The 24,017-nt window shown below is 41.0% G+C and overlaps 1 protein-coding gene across 1 annotated transcript; it reads right to left on the bottom strand.

Annotated features, from left to right (window-relative positions):
- Positions 1–1,765: 1,765 nt before the first annotated feature.
- bmp16 (bone morphogenetic protein 16) lies at positions 1,766–19,349 on the bottom strand. The gene is made up of 4 exons (XM_014991025.2): positions 18,842–19,349; positions 18,055–18,138; positions 8,044–8,411; positions 1,766–5,311 (listed from the first exon to the last, which is right to left on the bottom strand). Exons 1-4 carry the CDS (start codon positions 18,853–18,855, stop codon positions 4,242–4,244), a joined length of 1,536 nt encoding a protein of 511 aa, XP_014846511.2. The 5' UTR covers positions 18,856–19,349; the 3' UTR covers positions 1,766–4,241.
- Between the last annotated feature and the right edge of the window lie 4,668 nt (positions 19,350–24,017).

Raw genomic sequence — 24,017 nt, 5'->3', positions numbered from 1 at the left:
TTCATTCATTTCTATAGCCTAACCCTAAACCTAACCATTACCAGTTCATACCTAACACTAAACCAGTTCATACCTAACACTAAATGTATCCTAAACTCTATTTACACCTCAGTCCTAAACCTAATCCCTAACTCAAAAACAGCACTTCTTCTTTTGGGACTCAATAAGAAGTCACAAAATGTAGCATGTGTTTGGAAAATTGTCCATGCAATGTATCAAATACAAGAAACACACAGTCGCAGTGTGAAAGAGGCAGAAATATGCAGGAAGGAAGTTCAGATAGTTCCAGTTGTACGTGCTGGTTGTTGAAGACTGTATGTGAAATTTCCAGCGTTTCTGCAGAGTTGTAAAAACTTCTGGGTCCTTTACAGCCCTCGGTATGGACCTGCTTATGTGTTTTTATTACACTCATTTTCATGCCTAAGCAGATATCGGCAGCAAACTGCAGGTGTAAATGTGTCCTCATTAAGATAACCACAGACAGTTATGAAAGGAAAGAACAGATCACAACTGAAGAAGAAGAACTAGTGAACTAAAATACAAAACTGAGACCCTGTCATGGATATCAGATGTTAATAGTTCATAGGCCAAAGTAGAAAACAAGTGCGGACCACTTGTTTGGTCCGCACCAGAGTGTGTTATCACCGGCACAAAATGTCTGGAACAATGGAGGAACAAACTGTGGTTTGTTTTGAAGTGGGCCGAATATGTCAGGTATAATTTAGGATGTGTTTATCTATGAAGTAACGTATTTGTTTTACCCATGCCATCTTCTTTGGCTGCTCATTTGTAGTCCTGCTTAAACAATAACTAAAGGATTACAACATGTTATTCATTCCTATTAAAAAATAATTTTGATGCCATTAAGTTCAAAAACGAGATTCAGTCCAATTATGATTCAGCCTCATCAGTTCTGGGACTGACCCTGATGGTCTTTGTTGCTGCAGTGAACGTTTTGGCTAATTTTACTCTGGATGCTTTGCTTGCAACCAGATATTTCTGTAGTAAATATTCACTGGTCAGCTCAGGAATTAGATAAAGATTTCATGAATCAGTAGCTGAATTTAGCAGATTCACAGGTGGGAGCTCGATGAAGCTCATGGTAAATTCAGGGAAAGCAGTCAGCTGCTCAGCATGAGCTTTTTTTTAAATTAACATTAAACCATGTCATTCTAAAACATTTTAACTCCAACACAGCAATTGATCCTGCACTTAATGTTTGCAACATGCAATTACAAAGTCAAATCCTTTTTTTCCGTTAAGTCACGTTTGACATATACGTCATTTTCATAACAACTGGAGATAACTTAGTCACTTGATTACACTATAAATTAGCACGATGTGGAAAACCCCTTTGAATTCCTGGCTGTCTGTTTGCTCTCCAAGCTTGTGGAAAACTTTTCTCCTGATTTTTCTTCTGTTCACAACAAATATAACTTCAGTACATAGGTTCACATTTATTATTGTTCATTGACTATCTCTACTTTCATATTTGGTATTAAGCAATGATGTTGTGTAACACCACAGAATGGCTTTAGCAGGAGGACATTTAAACTTCTCTCCTAAACCCACAGATGTTACAGGATAAGAATGTGAGGCTACATTTTAAATCTAAGTCTTTGGATCTTTTACTATCTATATTTACATTCTCTTTTATCCATCCGAACGTGATACCAAGGCTTTTCCTCTGGCCAACAACGGCAACAATAAAGAAAGCTGCAAAGAAAGGACAAATGGTCGACGCAAAAGAAAATTCACTTGCCAGTTGTTCTGCTTGGTCTGTTTATTAGAGGTATATTGGCAAACATTTTACAAGCTCTTGCTGAAATGTTTCCGTTCATAGAGGAAAATGCATCACTGTAAAACACATAAAGCTCAGCAGAGAACACGTTGAAAGCCCCTGTTTTAAAAGGCACCAAAGGCCGAGTTTTTACTATCCGTCACATCGCACACATGCAAACACAACTATAGCAAAGACACCTGTGTTACACACTTCAGCTGCTAGAACACACAGAGCTTCCCACTGATGTGTTAGTTCAGTTTCTAGAGGTAATACCACATATGTCTGCTATCATGTGCTGCGCACCGAGAGGCAGGTGAAGCGTCAAACACTGTTAATTTCAATATACTAAACATTTGTCGGGACGTAAAGCTACCATTAAGTACTTTGTGTGGCTGGCAGGCTTTCATGTTTGCTCTGATGAGTGCAGGTATTTTAAATATTTTCTAGATTAAATACACCATACTGCTGCTTTCTTTAAATACATAGTGTGTCTTTTAACTTAAAGTTCACTTATTTATGTAAAAATCACGACACAACCATTACATGAATTTTTGCAAAAAACCTTTTACAAAATTCTTTCTTTCTTTTTCTTTTTGTTTAAATAATAATGATAGTAATACATTCAAATAATAGCATAGTAATTCCTCAGCATGATTGTTTTAAATAGCACGTGACGTAGTGGTTGCCTGTATGGTACAGTCATTCTTGATACCACCTTTCGTGGAAACAAACGGACCCTTCTTCTCATTCAGACACTGTCGATAAGACACTGTAGCACAAAGGCTTTAATGACATGCTGGTGCCGTCATCATATCTATTTCAAATACAGTTGATTATTCAGGTCGAGTCAGGCAGAAGTACATAGGAATGCTTGAAATGCACAGGAGCTTAAATGTGTCCTGAGGACAGAGATGTTGACAAGTCTTTGGCCTCAAGTCCATGTCAGGTTTCACATCTTTCACGGCAGACTGTGGCGGTCTAGTCTTCCTGAAACAGTGAGGTTCTGTTTCAGGAAGACTCACTGCTTAGTACTTTAGATTTAACTTGTAAAACAAACAAACAAACAAAAAAAACAACAACCTGTGAATTACTTTGAAAATTAATTACAAAATACCTGAACAAAAATCTAAATGTGGACTTACATTTCAAAAACTTGCTGAAATAGGGCAACACTTTAATGTCAAACTTGTTTGTGAGTCTAACAGGAAGTGCTTTTATTGTGAAGTCATCTCTTTGTATAGCTATATGTAGCGCCTGTTAATCCCACAGATCAAATAGCCTAATTCTTTACTCTGTGAGAGATAAGTCTGGATTATGGTTTTTCTTCTTTCTTTGAGGTTTAAGATGAGCCAGATCATTGGGAAGCCAAGTGCTACAAACTTTGTTTAGAGCAAACAATAAACGTTCAAAGTTTATTGTCTAATCAAAAATGCTAAATGAGACCTCACGTGGTGAACAAATGAGAAGTAAGATGCTAAATGTAATAAAATATAACAGGAAATGCTTTTGTTTTGAAGGAATCGAAGTGACTTGTGACGGTGCTACCTTGTGAGACAATAAGTTTTACTTATTTAGCGGCGTGTTCATCTGCCATTGTCACGAATCTGCAGCTGCATGAATATATTGTTATGAACCTTTAAGAGTCCACAGTCTATGAGTCATGAGGGTTAATAAGTCAACTCGATCCTTTACTAGGACGAAACGAACGTCTCAACGAAAGTGTCCTTCTACACTCTGGTGTACACTTTACCAGAGTGTACATCTTGTCACAGCTTTACACTCTGGTAACGTTGGGGGACTCGCAGCATTTCCTAGGGTACTTTCACCTCCGATTGCAGAAAAAAAAAAGTACCAGACCTCGAGTCTGAGCTGGGTCTAAAGTCTTTACAGCGAGAGTTTGTGTCAAGTCTGAAGTCTGTTTCTGCAACTTGGCGTACAGTTTGAGTCTCCATCTCTGTCCGTCAGCGACTCCTGTTTCTACTCAGGAGGTCGGCTGCCTTCCCTCACCTGTGCTTTCCTACAGGTTGCTGTCATTAACGCAGACCTTTTGTTGTCAAAGCATTCGGTGTTAAAGCATTGGCTTCTCACATTGGAGCTAGTAGCCTGGCAGTGAATGATGTAAACGTCTGCAATATTGCAAAATGGAAAATAGAGCATCACTCCTGGCAGTTTAGTTTATTTCTGTCATCAATATGTAGCACATTATTCCTTTCAAATATTCTTATACTCCAAACTCTCTCTTCCAGTCAACACTGTTTGCTCCTGATAATGATAACTTAGCTGCTCTATCCCATCATCACCCTCCTCTCTGCTCATATTTCTGTTTGCTGTGGTTTTTTCTTTTTTTTCAGTCTCTGTCTGTTTGCAGCTTTTTGGCCTCTTCCTCCCGTCCTTCTGTTCTTTCTGTCTCCTCTTTGTTTCCTTGTCAGAGTCGCTGCGTCGGAGCCCTCCGGCTCCTCTACCAGCAGCCGCAGCTTTCCACCACCATGTCCTGGTAATTCTTTAACACGACTCTGTCATGATTGTCCAGGTAGAGCAAGGCGATGGGGCTGAGGGAGGTCGGGACGCAGCAGGCCCGGGGCACTGCTCCGTTCACAGAGTTCACCATGGTTTGGACCACGGCGTGGCTGGAGGCGTTCATGTGGTCGGCCAGAGGGTAACGGCACTCTCCCAGGCAGAAGAAGGCGTCGTAGCCGCTCGGCGCGATGATCCACTTGTGCCAGCCCACATCTCTGAAATCTACGTGCAGAGGATGACGCCGGCACCTGCCACGGGAAAGCCGCTTCAGCTTAGCGGGGCTGCCGTTTCGTTTCACTCTTCCTCGATCGCTCCAGCTTACGTCTCCCTTGTCGTCCCCCCAGCTCTTCATGGAGTAACCCATTTTTCGGGTCTTCCCCCAGCCTTGGTCTCTATTGTGGCCTTTGCCGCTTCTCTTGGTCTTCATGTTTGACCCTTTTCTGGCCTTAATCCACTTGCTGTTACCAGACGTTCTCCTGCCGTGTTTGACTAAAGGCTCTCCGTGGCCGTCATGGCTGTAAGTCACCAAGAGGGGTCTCTCCTGGGCCCAGCTGTGATCGTCCTGTCCCACAGACCTGGACACCCTCAGGTGTCTCTCCTGACGCTGCTCTGTCTGATTGTCACCTGCAGCAGAGGAGTTGCCCTGGTCAGGTGAGGCGGTGCTGTTTTCAGGTGTGACCTCCAGGAGGAAGCCCAAACTGCCAGTCCCACCCTGGGCTTTACGGAGGAGCTCCGCATTTAGGCTAAATGCCTCCCAGAAGCTACCGGATTTATTGCCACGGAGGCCAGTGGTGAGTAGTCTCGTCTCAAGCAACGTGGGCTCAGGATCCCCATGGCGTTCAGAAAGGTACAGGTTTAACCTGTGAGGCCCGGGGCCCAGGGACGCCGTCTGGCTGCGGAGCAGGCGAAGCTCAGCAGAGAGAACCGTTTCATCTTGAGGTATGGAGGAGATGTTGAAGGAAATGTGCTCTCTTGTCTGATCTCTTACTGTGGTGTTGTCTCCAAAGGGCTCTGAGGGGGAAAAAAGAGCATGGAAGAAATCAAACTTAGTGTGATCAGACTTCAAATAAAGAACACCAACAATTGTTTTTGTAAAAGTCTACGCAGCTTTAGTGTCGTCAACAATGACTCCAAAACTGTAAAAGAAAGTTAGCACAAGGTCTTAGTGCCTGTGGTTCTTAAATTTAACTAAGGTGGTGAGAGAAGTGATCATGCAACACATAGAGGCGCCAAATAATGACGGGTAAAATTGATTTCTAGTTGACATTTTCTGTATTTAAAAGCTGTGCATGTGTGAATGATATTAGCATGTAGTATTAGACTAACCCTTGTTTATTTTATAGCTTTTATTGTCAATTGTATTGATTATTGTCTTCTTTGGATTTACTGGTTGAGCCGTACAAAATTTGGCTTTTTAAAGCACTTTATGAATGAATGAATGAATGAATGAATGAATGAATATAGTATTTTACAATTTTCTTTTTGTGTTTGATTGAGCTGATCACTTTATGCAATACATAACATAAAACCTGAACACTGATACAACACACACAACAGATCCTGTGGGTGTCCTGGGCGACTTTGGGAAATGGGAAGTTTTGGTTCCAACTTTCTGTCAGGTTTTGAAAACCCTGCAGACACATCATCACATCATCAACACTACGGCATGAGAGTTTCATTGCAAAGTCAAACTTTCAAAGGACTCTTGCTTCAAAAACGTCTACGAAGAACAGAAAACAAAAACCTAAAGTAAAATCATGTAGTTTAACTTTGTGAGTTATCGCTTCATAAAAGGTGAAACAGTCCTCAGATTCAGATTTTTATTTAACTTTTTTTTTTTTACCGAATACTTATAGGTGTTTTTTTTCCACTGACTAACAAAAGTTATGGAAGCTCCCATTAAAAAAAACTTGTTCTCTCATACAAATTAAAGTGGAAATATACATACGCCTTAATCCACTTTTAAAATATGCGAATTAACCAATAGGCCTGCACTCTGCTCAATTTATTCAATTTCTGGCATATTTTTTGCAGTAGCTATATCATGATGTTTCTTTAATTTGATGTTTATTTGCTGCGTTTGAGCGGGAGGTCCAAGTCATAAATATCAGCGCTAAAGCCTGAGGTAATAATGGGAGTTATAAAGCAGGCTGTAAATGAGATGGCTTAGGGGTTGCAGGCTGGTTTAGAGATATTACTGACCCGGGAGTCAAACTGCTGGTGCAAATGCTGTAATAAATAACCAAAAAAACGGAGAGCGAGGATTTATCTCGTTTTAAAACTGAAATACCAACTGCGAAAACCAATACCCCCAACGCTACAACTATTAGCACTTTAGATTGAAATAATTGCAATTTTCTGCAGGTTTGCTGTTCTCTCTTTGACCCTAAGAATTAGAAATGATTCCAGGAGTGTTCAGATCCGACTTTCTCAGGTCTGTTCTAACGGGCCCTAAAGCAACAGGCTTCCCAAGCAGATGATGGCACAAACGCCGCTAAGTAGAGGCAATAACAGAATGAGCTCCTCAGTCAAAGGCCATAATTTCAGGGATTGTGTTGGAATTAAAGGCAACATGAAAGGCGGACGGGAGAGGTCAAGAGGGTCCCGACTAATGTTTGCCCCCGTCCTCTCTGATGGGGCAACTCAGGCGTAATGAGGGGAGCAACACGAAAAGCTCAAATACTCCACAAACCAAGACGAAAAGCGTGAAAAATATATTTTCACCCTTACAGATTTCTTGTGTTTTTGCTTTTTTTTTGCCACACTTTAATGTCTCTGGCAAAGATAACCTGAGAAAATGTATCATGGCCTTTTCAAATGATTTAATTTATGCATGGAAGATGTTATTCAAACCAGCTTGACATTATGTGAAAAAGCAGTTTGTCCCTAAACTCAATAACTGGTTGATTCAGGCAACATCTGCCATCAAGCATTTATGATAACGGGTAATGGATCTTTTAACCACTCTGGAGATATTTAGCCTCACTCTCTCGTTTTCTGCAGAAGGATTTTAACTTGGCCAAACTAGATACTTTCAATCATGAAACGTCAGATGAGGGTCACGCCACAGCATCTCACCTGTACGCGCACATTCAGCAAGCAGATCCTGTTTGGTTAGAAAGTACAACTCTGGATAAATTAAGAGCCCACTGCACTGAGCCCCAAGTGGTTCTTCCACCAAATATTGATTTCTAAATTCTGAGTTAAAACGTTAGTTTTGTTGTTTCTAAATTAATATGAATTTGTTTTCTTTGCATTATTTGAGGTCTGAAAGCTCTGTATCTTGTCTTATTTTGACCATTTTCACACTTTCTGCAAATAAATACTAAACTTTTGCTTGGAATTTCAGAGACGTGTTGTCAGCAGTTCATAGAATAAAAAAAACAATGTTCATTTTACTCAAACATAAACCTATAAAGAGTAAAATTAGAGAACAGATAACTCTGCAGTGGTCTCTTAATATTTTCCAGAGCTTTGTATGTACAACTTTAATAATATGCACTGAGCAAGAACAAGTATAATAAACTGAGGTAACAAAACAAGTAAGAAGAGTCACAACTGATGATTAAAAGAGAAAGTGACACTTTTAAGACACTCAAGGAATTGCTTTAGCTGTAATTAAAGTTTTGATTACAGCTGTGAAAAAGCGATTTTTTATATACGCTCTGTGTTCCCCTGTGTTTACCTACTGTCACTGTTCAAACTTACAAATCCGGACATGTCAGAACCAGCAGTAAGCTTACCACTGTGGTGAAAGCTGCGAATAGTGTTGGCCTGCTGGATGTGGTGGCTGGGGAAGCTGAACGTCGGGTCTTCCAGCAGGTGGTACTGCTGCTGGTGGAAGCGGTAGAGGTCGAAGAGGTACTGCGGCACCGGCACGTCGGGCCTGGGGTTCGGCTGAGACTGCAGGCCCAGGCGGCTCAGGAGGAGAGACTGGATGGTCTGAGCCAGACCGGGATCAGCCGGCAGCGCCGCGGCAGGCGACGGGGACGGGGACGGGGGCACCCTGCCATTGTCGGTCTCGCTGGATTCTCCACCCTGGCGGCCAGACGAGGCTTGAGGTAGCAGCAAGACCATGAGGAGCAGGAGGTTAGCAGGGAGCATGGTGGACCTGAAGCGGGAGGAAACGGTTACTACGTTTACCCTGCCTCGCAAAGTTGTTATTTCTCCTAAAGTTTCGCACATTACAACCACAAACCTTTATGCGTTTCATGTGGATTTCATCTGATACACCAACACAAACTAGTTAGTGCATAGTTTTGAAGTGAAAGAACATTTTTTTTACAGATATTATTTGATGAATTAAAATCTGAAAGTGTGGCATGCATTTGAATTCAGTTCCCCGGAGTCGACGCTTTGTGTTTCGTTTTCCTTTGCAGTTACAACCAAAAGTCCTTCAGGCTACGTCTCCACCAGGTTTGTACATCGAGTCTGAAATGTGGCTTTTCTGTGTTTGCGAAAGAGCTGACATTGACCGGACCATTCAAACTCGCGAACAGGTTTGGATCTCATCTCTCTGGCTGTAGGTTTAGAGTTGTTGCTACTCTGGAAGGTGAAAGTCTTTTTCAGCCTCTAACAGCTTTTATTCCATGATTTTCCAATATTTGGCTCTGTGCAGCTTCCCATCAACCAGAACGCCTTTATCCTGCTGGTTAAACCTGAGGTGTGAATCTCTGCAGCCCCTCAAAGGTCACCAAGGGGCAGATGCCTGCTTCTCTGATCAATGATCAATGTAGCAAACTGCTGGAAACATTTTTTCCTCCATGTCGCATGGAGGCAACATTAAGGTTAGCTTTACCTCTTCATGCATATTAACCTGTAAATGGACGCATGGAAGAGCTCGTCCTCCTTTGTCTCCATGCTATTGCTTGTTTGCCTCTTGAACTTCTCTTATCGTATGATTTACTTTTATAATTAAGATGCTTTAGTTAGATAGATTAGATGACATTTATTTGCTATATTGTAAGTTAAATTCATTGTAAATATTCTGGAATTGCTTAAAAATGAGATTAACATTTGTGATGTTTTTTTGTTATTTAATATAAACAACAAACTAGACATTAATTTCCTGCTGGTTTGTGATTCCTTATCGTACACTTGGGTCGCCTGGCTTGATGAATTTTGGTAGATTTGCAGTTGTTACTAATATCTTTGATTTTTCATGATACTTCATGTTTTCTAATGTTCTCCTGCAGCCTTCACAGAACAATTGGATTTATAAAATGACCCAGAATTGGACAGTGACTTAAAAGTCAAGCAGGTGAATAAAAATGCGTTCGTTGTTTGTTTTCACATACAATCCAAATTAAACACAGTGAAGTTTGTGGTTTCACATTGACAAAATGGGGGGGGGGAAAGCTGAGCAGGAGTACGTTTACGAGGCATTTTACTGTTTGATTCCGGACCATTTCTATTCAATTCAAAAAACAAAACCAAACAAAACAAAACAAAAAAAAAGCAAATAAATTGTATAACATAAGGACAACACAAAGAGCTGGTTGAGAAATCTGCAGAAGCGATAGCCCCTTACAAGGTGTTCCAGCTCTGTGTATATCATGCTCATGTCCTTTTGCTTCCTGGACACACTAGTTTCTCATTAGTCTTCAGCCTTCATGTGGCATATGTTGAAGAAATTTACAGTCCACGAATCCATACCAAACTGTTTACTTGTTATTCCTGCCTACTACGCTTTATTTTCCTTCCGCTAATTTATGGCGGAGCTCCATACCCGCAAGGCCCATCTATCTCGGCGGACACCTCGACAGGAGCAATTAGGCAGCCTCCAACTGGAACATAATCATCTCATGTGAGCGCTGAGAGTGCTGAGCATCAAGATTTCTGGCATTAATCAGAGGTAGTTGACTCTGGTGGCATGTTATGGAGTTGTAAAGACCTGACACAGTGACACATGACCTGCATGCTTTTCCCTCTACGTCTCCAAATCACCAGAGAATAAAGGCTTTAAAGCATTCGGTAGCTTTCCATAACTTTGACTGCATGCAAGGGAGTGAAAAGAACATTTCCTAAGAGCCAAATCATAGATCTTAATAAAACGTACAGCTCTGATAGGTAGTTCTTTAGATTTGTTCGTTCATGAGAAAAACATGAAGCCACGTTTACAGCTCCAGATGGATCCATCTGCACGCATTAAACGAGTCGTTTCCAATTTATTTAGCAAATAAAAAGAACAGAAAACAATTTACAACATGAAGCGACACAAGGCCACATAATGGCAACGCAAACAGCATTAAAAACCAATAATAAAAAATACTGATTTATATCCACATGTTCTCTTGTTATAAATATGATTTTTTTTAAATTCTGAAAATTAATTTAATTCTTCCCACTAAGGCCACTAAGATTTTTTTCAATTAAATTTTTATTTTTGCCAGTGTAGGATCAGACATGAAAAATAAGGAAACGGATTTTAATGGTTTTTGTGAAGAGGTTTAAATATTTTAGGTTTCTCTGTTTTTTTTTTTTAAATTAGTGCTATTGGTGTTTAATAATCACCTTTTAAGTAAGTTATCCTAAAAACGTTTTGCCCTCCTGACAAAGATGTGAATAACAAATGATACAACACTTTAAGAGAAATCCAACAATTAATTTAAGTGTAAAATAAGAGAGGAAAAAATCCTGTGTAAAAAGAAAATGGTAACTTTATTTGAAGGGGTGTGCATAAGACTGACGAGAGACTGTCATAAACATGACATAACACCTGTCATGAACATGAAGAAGTCTTTATGAATGTTTACGACAGTTGTCATGAAGTTTAATTTGGTAAACAATGACACTTTTAATGCAAAGTTGCATTAAAAGTTGCATTAAAAATGCCAACTTTGCATGATTTTGTAAATAATGACAATTTAATGGAAAGTTGGCATTTTTAATGGACATTTAATGCAACTTTTAGAGCAACTTTGCATTAAAAGTGTCATTATTTACTGAATGACACTTCATGACAACTGTCATAAACATTCATAAAGACTTCTTTATGTTATGTCAGTCTTATGCACACCCCTTCAAATAAAGTGTTACCGAGAAAACTATTGGTCAAACTGAAGAATTTCTATGCATTACTACAATTTCTTTTAGCTTCTATTCAAAATGGGAAAGACAAGAGGAGGTGCTATTTAAGCAGGGCAAACTTGTTCTCTCTTTCATGAGCTCCAAGAAAATAGCTGCTTACCAAAACGTCTCCACATCCGCAGTCAGAGATATAATCGTAAAGTTTAAAATGACTTGAAGAAAAGCGCTTCAAACTAATTTCAGCGTAGGAATATTTTACTGCTAGATTGATTTCTTTGAAGGCTTTTGCACATCGACTCTTCTTGAACCTTTGCTCTCCTCAAATTGAATCTTCAGAGGTAGGGGTTATTTCCTCTCACTGAATCACAGCAGCATCCGTCCGCTTCACCAAATGAATCAGTTCAATTAACTGAACATTTGAACGTTGGATAATCTGGATCTGTTGACGGCTCGCAGGAGGCGGCTGCCTCTTCCAGGTGAGTGACGCTCTTTGTGTCGGCGCGGGAACCGCCCGGCTCGAAAATGGGGTCACACAATTACCACCGTGACCTGGCTAACACCCAGCCCCTTTGTGGTGCAGGTGTTAATAATGAAGGGTAACTACAGGCCGGCGTGGCAGCAGCTCGGCTGACCTCAGTAAGGTTAAGGTACCTAAAGGCCAGCGAAAAGGGTAAAACTTGCTAAAAGGCGACATGAGCTACTGAACACACGGGAGTGGAAATTTCACCAGTCGATCCCACTAAGGCAGATTCCTGCCAGAGCGATCGCTTTTAGGACGGATGAAATATCTGTCACAGCACGAGCACTCCCATATCTCCGGTTTTCTCACCTCTATCTCCTTATCTCATCTCTGTAGGGGACAGAGAATCGATTAGGGCCTCTGCAGCGAGATAACGGCGGCGTTTATGGGTGAGTAAACATGTAATGACGCTGTAATGACTCTTAATCTCGCCATATTGTCAGAACAGAGGTAAGAAGGAGGTCACAGGTGTGAAGGCGTGTATATTTTTTATGCGTGTTGTTCAAATGGTGCACGGTTCAAAGGGCAGGCATGGGAAAATGAACCACCTCCTACCGTGGGATTGTTGCTGGGTATCCATTAAACTCTGGCAGCTCCACCCTGAGCTGTTGCACCTGAGGCAGCGTAGCAGAGGACAATTATAGATTAGACACTGCTGGACGGCCTCTCCCTTATACTGTGGAAGCTTGTAAAGGAGATTAAGGACAACAACACCACCTCTCTCTTCTGTACTTTCCTCACCCACAAAAAAAAAAACCCACCCAAGTGACTCTGAGGTTCAAAGGTTTGGCTGTCACACAGCAAGGTGTGTCTGAGGCTGAGAAACGAAAAAGAAAGACGGGAGGAAGGCTTCCTCGGTCGTTGTGTGGCAGCTATAATTTTCCGTCACACTGTATTTATGGCATAAAATTTGTTTTAATTAAGAAACGTTTAGGACAACAAAAGTTTGGATTGTGTAGAACAACACCTAACCTGTGACACTGCCAGTCAGCTGGCCGCAAGAAGTCTTTTATGTCGTAACTGATTCCTGATAACTAGTTCAGTTATGTTGTGGAAATCAAACAAGCACCATCAATGTTATTTTGGTAACTTACAGCTCGGGATCGACGTGTGGGACCGATGTTCAGGTTCAACCTGAGATATGCTTGTTTGACTTTGCTGCGAGATAAGGAACGAAAGTGCCGAAAAATAAAATCATTGTCTACAATAGGAACAAAATTTAGTAGATATATTTAAAGTAACGATAAATAAATGTTGTTGATTGGTAAGTGGTTAGATCATCTCGTACATCTTTGTTTAAAATTACCTTTTATTTTGAAAACCAGGTGTTTTGCTCCGATGAAGTTTCTAATTCAAAATTCATTTTCGTTTTGTTCCAAGACCATGAATGCTCTTAAAGGGCTGGTTGTGCCAGAACGTACAGATAAAACTTGTTCTCGAGCTGATAAAATATCAATGAGTTGTTAAAATTAAATAACATTATTGAACATCTTTTCAGTCCCTCCAGGATTTTGTGAATCTTTTTGTGAGTTTTCCAATAAAAATCAAAGTGTTTGTGGTGCTACTTTGTAAATATTTGCGTTTATTTACAACAGTAGATGGGACTTTTTTATTACTCGCTGTATAGCTTACATGGATTATATAACCTGACATCAATTAGGGCTGACGGAGCTGATTAGTACAAGTAAGAAAGTTTTTGACATTTTTTGAGAAAAATCGACAATAAACTCCCAGTAAGCGCAGAAAAGTGCGGGGATTTGTTGATCTTGTGTGAATTTCCACGATAATTCTCAAGAAACTGGAGGGACTGACTGATGTAACTCGGCAGTAAACAGATAAAAACTGCATTGATTTGATTGATAACATAACATTTAAGCTCACTTAGGGTTTAGTCTAGAATCTAGAGGGCCACATAAAAAGGTATGGTGGGCCAGATTTGGCCCACGGGCCTCGAGTTTGACACACGTGTTCCAAAAGTATGATAATGTTTAGATCTGCAGAAGATATTAAATTGCATCACACATCAAAATAACACTGCGTGCAACGTTGCATTTGCAAAGGACTACTTTGGTTGCAAGATTTGGTACAATATTAGTTATTATTTTTAGTGCCATACATACAAATTCTGCAAGTAAATAATATGTTTGCTGTGTTGGACAGATTTTTCCTGCCTTCTGCTTCCTTTGATGTATACTTTTAGTGACGCACATAAAGAGTGGTTGGAACTTTGCAAAGAAAGAAAGGAAAGATTATCCGGGTCAGTCGCAATCAAAACCAATATCCAGCAGTTACATGTTTTCCTAATAACATGCAGCCGTTGTAACCGTGAATAACAGCGAGTGCCGTGGTTTCATGGTTTGTAACTTCGTAAAATGTATCCGGACCTAACTGGGGGGAATTTTACAAGTGATCTTTTTCTTCCTGTCCAACCTGAGTCTGGCCTGAACTTGAAATAATGAAATGTTTGGAGGGCGTACTCTATAATTAAAGGGTCATAGATACGGTGGAGGTTTCCAGGTCTAAGAGTCAAACACTGGTGTTTTTCCACCTTGTTTTTTTGTGGATGTATAAGACGTGGCCTGACCCGATGCAGCAGACAGTAGTGGGACTCCGGCGTGCAGCAGGTCAGCGTCGTTGCTGCCCTGACCCCGTATCTCTCTGAACTCGCTGATTAAAACCTCTGACCTCTGACGTCAGCCTCTCTTTTTATCTGTTTATTTCAAACTCTGCTCCTTTTCCCCTTCCTCCTTCCTCTTTGCATTCCTTGAACTTTGTCCTGTAGCTTTGTCCTTTTTGTTGTCTTACAGAGCTGGTAAAATATGCTTTGTATTTTTTTTTTTTTACGTTTAACCCCACATGTTCTGCTGTTCAATATTTACCCACCTTTCTCCTGTCTGTTGCCATCCTGTGTTTGAAATATCTGTTTCCACGCTTTTCTGCATCACCTCCCCGTTACCCTATCAGTTGCTCCCCTTCCTTTACCCGCTATGAAGGTTTTCCTTTTTTTTTTTCCTCCCCAAAGTTTTAAGTGAATGGTGTTTTTACGGAAGAGCCCAGCAGACTGTTGCTAGGCCAGGGGGCCGGCGTGTCACCGCAGCCGGCTGATTTATCCACCGCTGCTGTCTTCATGTTACGCCTGGTTCCTTAACTTTCCCTTCCTGTTGTTCTTCCCGTGTTTCTTTTCCCAAATTCCTTCTTTCACTCTCTGATTTAATCCCTGCTCCCCTCTTCTTGGCCCTCGTTTTTCAACGCAGTCGACCTATTATTTCTGAACTTGATACGTGCTGCGAACAAGCCACAGGGTTTGTTTTTGCTCTCTGAGCAAATAGTTAAGGAAATATTAAGTTATTCTAACTCGTGAGCCAAATGTGTGACATGCACGCATTTGTTCATGATTTCTCTCCAAATCAGCCCTTTTCTCTAAGAGTAAAATGCTGTGGGACGTGTTAGAGAGAAAGCTTAACATGTTCAACTGAGGTCCTCCTATGAATGCATGTTCACCTGCTGCTGAAATTGGGTGATTTTTAACACTCTTCATTGTGGATGCTGTTGCTGAGTGAAGGCAATTCCAGACTTGCTATTTTCAGGATTAGGAGGAAAGAAAGAGATGTAATAAGCTATAAAAAAGGAAATTGTCCTCTGCTGGAGGAATTCTAGATAGCAGCATCTCTCCAACACTTTGGATAGCGTGGAAAAAGTATTCACTGCAGTCAGAGTTATATGTGAGCTCATTGTATTTTCACTCTATACCAGAAGGCATCAAACATAAAGTCAGAGCTTTTCCATTATCTTCAGTATTGCCAACGTCTTCAAATGCACCTGTTGTCTGCTATTAAGGCAATTATACGATGCTAAATTGGACATAATTGACCATCTGCATGCATTAGGGTGGAGGAAACCACTGTTGAAATGACAATAACTCTAAAAACAAAATCATAAAAATGCTAAGAGCTAAAAATAAATTCAATTTACATTAAGAAATATTCATTAGTTTAGGTTCCTTGAGTCTGTTTCTTTATCTCTTTGCAATCACACAAAGGAACAGAACAGTATTAATGTCTAAATTCAAATATTTTTGAGTAGGCTCTACATTATTAGCCTAAATAAACCAACAAGAGGCAAAAGAAATGCAATAATTGACCACAGACAAAAGGTGATCAATATTTATATCCTGTCATGGCTATCAGCACATCACCCAGTGACTGCTTGTTTCACATTAAACATGAAACGGGTGGAGGTGGTTGGGTGGATGTCTAGACCCCGGCTGGGAGGGACTGCTCTGCGTTTGGACAGACTGTAAATAAATAAGTGTAAAATCTACAGTAAATTACTGGCAGCGAATTGCTGTAATCTTTACAGTAACCTCCCTGCAATTTTACAGTGATTTTATTACGGTTTTACTGTCATTCTGTTACAGGGTTTCTGTAATCTTATGACATTAGAAAAATGTAATAAAAGCAGAAAGACATTTTGACAGGAACTGAACTGTTTTGGTTGCTGCTAGCTGTTAAAAGTTACTCACAATAACTATTAATATTAATTCTTTTCTAATTTTAAGGAAATAAAAAAAAACATACTGTAAATTTTAAAACAAATGATGGAGAGGGACCAATGCTAACAATCCAAACAATCAAACATTCAAACAATTGAGTTTGAATGTTGCTTGCTTTCACAAGTCTACAAAAATCTCCACCAACACCAGCAGGATTTGCTAGATTGGTCTAAAAACTTGCTAAGTTCGAAGGAGTCACTGTATTTTGTACAAAATGTCACGTCAGTCATTTCTTCCGGCTGTGAGAGAGCGAGCGATAGCAAGACTTCAGGAAGGGATAATAGCCTGGAGAAAGCTGCTCTATTTTTTTTTTTTTTTATCATTTTGAGTTTTCAAGCTCCACCTGCCATGGAGCATACCAGATGTGGAAATGTTGCACATCTCAAATTAGGAATCTTCATGTCCAGTCCTCGAGGTTTGGCGTCCTGCAACTTTTAGATTTGTCCCTTCTTCATCACACCTGAGGTGGTTAAGCCATTTTATTCAGGTGTGTTGGACCAGAGACGCGTCTGAAGGTTGCAGTGCGGTACTAACCTTTACCCTCAAGGCCTTTTTAACTGAAGACACCTGAATTGTCTTGAAATTCAAACAAGGTTGTAATTGTTCATACAGAAGGCCAAACTCTGGAACCGTTTGTCACACACGCCATGACTTCGCCGCATGACCGCTCACTGCAGGTAGGCTGGGAAAACATATTCTGCTCTCTGCCTTTCTTATCAGGTCTTAAAGAAAAATTGACGTCGGTATCATCGGGTCAAAGCCTCACAAAGATGCAGCTCTTGTTCTTATTGAACGACTTTAACATGTGGATGTAATGCATGATTTTTGACAGCTGAAGTAATGTGTTTTTTTTTGTTTTGTTTTTTTTTTTAGAAGAAATGCTAACATAACAGACTGTTAGGGTCTCATGGAATATGCAGAAAAATACACACACATGCGGCAAAAACAGACAGACGCAGTAAGGTGCGCGTGAATGGACGTGGAGAGCTGACATTTAGGAGATCAGAGAACCCCTGCTCCACCTGCTCCGTCAGGTAACCGAGACACACGGCGCTTTGCTCTCATCTGCAGGTCGTACAGTGATGTTAATGCGCTCCGTCCTCCCACAGCTTTATCTCCACGGCCGGAGATGCTCGGCGGTCCCAGCGACAGTGGCACGCTGCGGTTTGCAGGAGGCCCCACGCTGACGCGCAACACTTTCACCAGCATCAGTGGAAACACTGACATGTCCAACCCGCAGCTGCCGAAAGCTCAGAGACCGCTCTCGTTATGCGTCTGACAGCTAAACGGATGTGAAACACAGAACTAAAAAAAAAAAAAGGAAAAAGGAAAAAGAAAAACAGCTCTGCTTTTTGCATTAAATCTGACGAGTGTTAACGCTGAGAGCCAAATCATGCTGTGCATGCTGAAGCGGTGGTGAGTTATGCTCTTTGAACTCATAATGGGCGCATTATTCTCAGACAGGTTGCTTACTGGGATGAGGTTTTGATTAAGTTAAAAAAAGAAACAGTTTGAGGGGAACGTTTGCATGTGTGTGTTTTTCCCCAGAGTGGCTAATGGGTTCAGCAGCGCTGTTCCTGTGGCCTGTTGCATGACAGATAGATGTGTGTGTGTGTGTGTGTGTGTGTGTGTGTGTAAGGATGGAGTACTCACGTCCAGGTGTGGTGGGATGTATGCAGAGTCCATGGTTTATCCTTGAGCTCCAGTGTTACGATCCCTTGCCTCGTTCTTTCGCTCCTTTGGACAGAAAAAGGCAAAGTGAACTAATTGCCCTGTCTCTGTCTCTGCCTGCCCCTCTAGGACCCACCAGGCTAAGTGTTCAGGGTCTCTATAGGTATCTCTGCTCGCTCCATGTTTTTCTTTCCTCGCTCAGATTCTCATCCTGTTGTCACTGTCAGATAAGCAAACTCTTAAAAACATCCACCGGCTTCCCTTCTTTGCCTGCCTGACCTCTGCTGGTGAACGCCACCCTCCTCTTATTCTCCTGCACTTCCAGCCCTGTCTGCTAAAAATCGCAGCTGGTGGCCTCGAGAGAAAAACAAGCCGTGTGTGTCTTCACTTGTATCACCGGCTATAACGCCCTCTTGTTTCTAAACCTCCTCACTGTGTCTCACTCCTTCCCTCTCCACTCTGTTCCTCCCTTTTGTATCTCCTCCCCCTTTCCTCCCACTCTTTATATCTCTCCCAGCAACACACACACACCTCCACACACACACACACACACAGCTGGCAAACTTAGTTTAACTCTGACTTTCCTTGAGTGTCAGATCTTAAAATATGCTGAGGCATTTCTCAGTCTCTTTCACATAAATCCTGCCCCCCCTCATTGCATGGAGCCGCTTTAAAGTGAAACACACTGATCTACCTGAACTGATCAAGATAGCCCTGGAGGTCGGCGCGCACAGGCAGACCAATTGTTCCCCTCCGTCAACAGACTCACCTGCTGCGTTTCATTGGCAAAGTTTGACTTTTTCAGCCGGCATGCTCGCAGACGGTCCCTCCGTCATTATAAATACTCGTGACAATCAGAGCGAAGAGACTCAGTCACAGAACAGAGGTATGAATGGATGACTCATGAGAGCTGCCATGAAGTCACCGCATCTGGGATTTGTGATTGGATCAAAGTTTAAAAAAAAAAAAAAAAGAGAGAGCAGGACTGCTGGGCTTCTCCATGATGGGTTGAAGCAAGGTGCATCCGTCCTTCCAGAACAGAGCGGGCGGGCGGGCGGGGGTGAATTTGTATTCATGAGGTAAACCCATGAGAAAACGTCTCTTTAGGATGCATCGTCTCTCATATTAGATCTCATCTGGAGAATCACTCACCCACGTCCCTCGGCTCCTCCTCCCTTGTCCCCTCCACTCCCTCTTCCAGTCCACTCTTGTACAAACACACACACACACACACACACACACACACACACACACACACACACACACACACACACACACACACACACACACACACACACACACACATACGCAAACTCAACCACAGACCTCATTCATCCCCAGATGGAGTAATTGTCCCACTGCAGTGAGACACAGGCACAGAGAGACGGACCCGGACGCAGGGCGTTTGAAGGTTTTTGTAAAATTTGACTAATCAGTGAATAATGACATTACTTTAGAAATGTATTACATTACCTGCAGATTGTAAGCTGTTGTCAACGCCTAAAATTAAAGACCCAGACCTACTGAGCTGACCTTCAGTCATCAACACTGGAAGGGGAAATGTACCCGTCATTCTCTCAACAAAGTGCTTTAGGACATAATGAACTTCAACCCGTTAAACCAGGTTTTGTCAATGAAATGGCAAATCTTGAGTTTGTTGCTGAAATTTTGGAGACTTGAGACGTTTACATCCAAACACAATCAGAACATTGAGTCTCAAAGGCAACCCATCCATTGAATTGATCACCCTGAGATCTGGTGGCGAAGGTAACAAGGAAACCCAGGCAACCTTCTCCCAAGAAATATTCTGACGAGTTTGATATTTCCTCTGGCGTCTCAACGGGAAATCCCTGAAAAACCCAAAGAGCAGGAGTCATCTTGGGATCCTTTGTTTGAAGCGGACGGTGGGTCTTGCCCAAACTCTTCCTGGATGCCGGAGCTTTTGACATTATCTCTGAAGCCGACCTCGGACATCCTTTGGAAGAAGCTGATATCGGCTGCTTGTACCCAGAATCTCGCATGTTGAATCAAATCCTTTTACCATCAATGAGGGAGACAGACCGGCACGCCAAGAGCTGCTTTGGCTCAATGTTTTCATTACAGAAGAAGCAGCAGTCTCGTTACCGCAGGTGAATCGTCTTTTCCATCGATCAGTCTCCCGTTCTGTCCTAGCATCACTCATAAACCAGGATGCCTTAATCACTCCACTTCAAACAGAAACAAGTTCCTGACACAAAAGATAAGTCTATTGTCTTTTCAGTGGTTTATGATGAAATCCATGACTTAAAGACTCCAACAGAAGCACATGGTCGACAAAAAGTAAAGACCTTTAGTTTGTGTCCATAGCCAAAGTGGGGACCAGCAAGAAGGGGAAATCACAAATTAAGTATTTGATACAATTATCACTGCCAAAGAAAAACATATGTTATTGTGGCTAAGTGTTTCTTCTTCATCATTTGAATGTCTGACATCTGATTCTTCACTTGAAAACAGATATTTATTACTGCATTCATATCTCCTACTTGCTTCATTTGCAGTTCTGAGGTCAACATAAACCATTTAAAACAGTAGAATATTCTTTGTTGCTGTAATGTTCAAAAGTCTTATTCTAAAAGACCAGGTTTCAAGTTAAACCCTATATATTTATATTTCAAAGGCAATTTTTTTCTTCTATTTTTATATTTTCGACAACAAATCAAACGCAGTAGTTTAATGAAACTGTTAACATAGGCCAAGTTTGATTGAGAAGGGATCTGTATTATGCACAGGTATTCCTCCATCCATTGTTTTTCCTCTCTAATCCATGCAGGATGGTAGCTTGTGTGTGCATGTGTGTGTGCATACCTCTAGTGATCATGGCCTATTCATAGAGAGATGGACAGGATAAAAAAATTATACACACACATTATACACAACTAACAACATAACATGTATATTTTTAGACTTTGGGAAGAAGCCAGAGTACCCAGTGAGTACCAACGCACGCCTAGAGAGAACATCCATACTGGTCTAAACAGAAAGGCCCGGTTAAAACCCTGTGGCTCTGTGGAAACGGTGCTAACAACTGTGTCACAATGACGCCCACACGTCCAGCTATGGATGATTTAGTGTGGAAAGTTTGGATGCTGTGCGTTTCAGATCAGTCGATGTTTCCAAAGCAAAAATAACATTGACAGCTCATAGCTTCTCTAAGGGTCTGCTGAGTTGAAGATGATGCTTTCAGACAATGCTCAGCATTTGAAAAAGTTAGATCGGTGTTACGTATTTGTTGGCAGGACTTGATTTGGAACCTATTTGCTTTTCTGAAGATCGTTGTTTGGAGGAGTGGTTAGTGAGAGAACTAACTTCACTGCTGACAAACTCTTTCTGCTCACAATAATTTTGCACAAATTGCCTTGGAAGCAACTGGAAACTGTCTTTTTGAAAGCTGACAGCAGCATCACATCTGCTCTCATTCCCATCTTTGCCATGTCTGTCTCTCCAGCTGATTTTCTTGTTTATTACTGCTTGACTGACAGTTGTTTTTCCAATTTCTCTCTGAAAACTGTTAACCTAGAAAGAAATTGCCCGCCTCCCCACAACATCAAAAACATCTACACTTTTTCGTTTAAGAAAAAAAAAAAGAAGTGGGCAGTGATTTCAGCCTCCAGCTTTCCCATCTTCTGGAAAAGCTCTCAGCTGTCTCTCCAATTTACTTCCGACGGAGGTGGAGACAAACTTTTAAAGAAATAGCTCTCCGCCTCCCTAACAAGCCCTCCATCCATCCTGCGTTCCCACCTCCTCCTTCCCTCCATGGAAACAATTAATGAGGCCCCATCCAGAGGAGCGGAGGAGAAGGGATTTGGATTTATCCCCCGTTCTACCACCTCTCTCCGTATCCACTCTCAACAAATTGTCACACATAATAACTCATCCGTCATTCAGCAGCTGGAGGAGGAAGCGGCGAGTGTCTGGACAAAGAGGTGACACGGCATCTCCGTACAAGAAGCACCAACTCTAAACACTCAAATGATAAGGCTTGTCCTCAGAGTGCCTGTAAAGAAGTAACAATGCTATTCTTTTTTCTTCTTCCGTATTTTGTCAAATTTCAAACACAAGCTTCAGTGTGTTTTATCTGGGGTCAAAACAAATTAGTGTCTAATTGGGAAGTGGAAGGAAAATCATACATGGTTCTCAAACATTTTGCAAATAAAACTCTGAAAAACTGTGGTGTGCATCAGAATTTGCAACCAAAGAATAAAACCAACTGCAACCAATTGCCTTCAACTAATCAGTGCACTTGTGACCAGCTTAATATAAATTAAAACTTTTCAGTGATGGCCGTAATGTTTGGTAAATACGTGCTCCATATATCCCATCAATCAGATCACCAACAATCCGTCTTTTCAGCTTTAAAATGAGAATATTTCTCCACATTCCAGAGTTTTAACTCTTAAAATGCGACATAATGTTTTGTAATTCTTAGCTTTAGAACAACAAAACTCAACTCCTTTCCAACACACGTTTCATTGGGATGTCTTTACTGAAACTCTGGGTGCAGCTGCAGGATGGGATCAGCATGTTGGCACTTTGGAAACAGGAAAGTGGTTTCCTCGAAAATTTTAGCAACATTTAAAAAAAAAAAAAAAGTCATACATGTTTTGATCAACCTGACATTAAAAACTCTAGAAAAGTCAAGTTGTTCTCTGCAGCAAAACAAGAATAAAAAAAGTCTGCATGAGTCATTTTAGCATTTTGTTATCTTTTTCTTCTCCTCCCTAGAAATCAAAAACAAATCTTTTGCTTTGTTTTGGATTCTTGTAAAAGATACAAATACTTCAGGAAAAATATTAAAACCTGCTTTAGTAGTTTTCCTTTGCATCTCTCCAAATGAGCAACCTAAAGTTTTTAATCACTTCTCATGAGACCAGGTGAAAAACAATCAAAAAATAAATCCCTTTATCGTAAACCATGGAAACTAACTTTGCTACCTGCAGGCAGTTCTGAATCAAAACACTGAGGTGACACTGATAAACTTCAGCCTAACGTAATATGCTGTTTGCAGCAACTTATGGAAACAGCGGAGTTTAATCACTTGGACATCTGCTGCCTTTTCCCTAAATCAAATTTTCCTTCACACAGAACGGTTTGAGTCATGGGTGAAAAGTTTTCATTGCTCGACTGCTGCCACATCAGGATGTTGTCTGCTTTACAAATATGAACACTTTTCCTTAAATTTAAGTTTATATGTAACGCGTTTACATGTCTACGCTTGTTTTGGGTAACTAACACAGAATTTTTACTTTTAAACCAATTGGGTCCATTTTGTTTGTTAGAAATATTTATGGCTTCAAAATTAACATGTTTGTTTCAATTCGGTTAAGTGTATTGATTAATAATGCTGCAGAAATCTTGGTTAAAAAAAAATGTTGATTACAAAACTAAAGTGACAAACAAGAACAATTCAAATGCTTTTAAACACGCACACAAGCCCTGTTAAAGTCACAGGTTTTATAATGTAAAAGAATAAAACCTTATAGTGAATCTTTTAATGTTTTCCCTCGATTGTGATGATGTGGTGGTTGGGAGGTGGTGAGGATGAATGCAGAGACCCAGGTTGAGAAGGAAATTATGAATTTAATAAGGAGAGGCTCAAACAGTCCAATGCAGGCGGCACGGCAGAGAGAATAGCACACAGCTAATTACCGGTAGCAACTGATAGAGGACTGAAAAACAAGAGCTGACGCCGACACAGGACTTAACCAGTTCTACTGTGACGACGGACAGACTGACGCTGACAAAAACGAGGACCCGACAAGAGACAAAGGACACAGGTGGACTTAAATACACAGGGAGGGTAATCAGGAAAACTAGACACAGCTGGGATCAATCAACAGGGAAGACAGGACTCACAGGGAACAGGATCAAAGATAAGACAGAAACCTAAACTAAACATACAGAGAACT

The sequence above is a fragment of the Poecilia mexicana genome, unplaced genomic scaffold (assembly GCF_051168715.1).
Source record: "Poecilia mexicana isolate PSO_F unplaced genomic scaffold, ASM5116871v1 scaffold_13, whole genome shotgun sequence".
Taxonomy (NCBI): domain Eukaryota; kingdom Metazoa; phylum Chordata; class Actinopteri; order Cyprinodontiformes; family Poeciliidae; genus Poecilia; species Poecilia mexicana.
This window is presented reverse-complemented; position numbering and strand designations above follow the sequence as displayed.

Bases quoted from the DNA above. Each gene is read 5' to 3' on its own strand.
- bmp16 (XM_014991025.2), bottom strand. The intron at 8,412-18,054 runs GTGAGTACTCCA...CTCCCGCTTCAG, and splicing joins ACATCCCACCACACCTGGAC to GTCCACCATGCTCCCTGCTA. The intron at 5,312-8,043 runs GTAAGCTTACTG...TTTCCCCCTCAG, and splicing joins TCGCAGCTTTCACCACAGTG to AGCCCTTTGGAGACAACACC.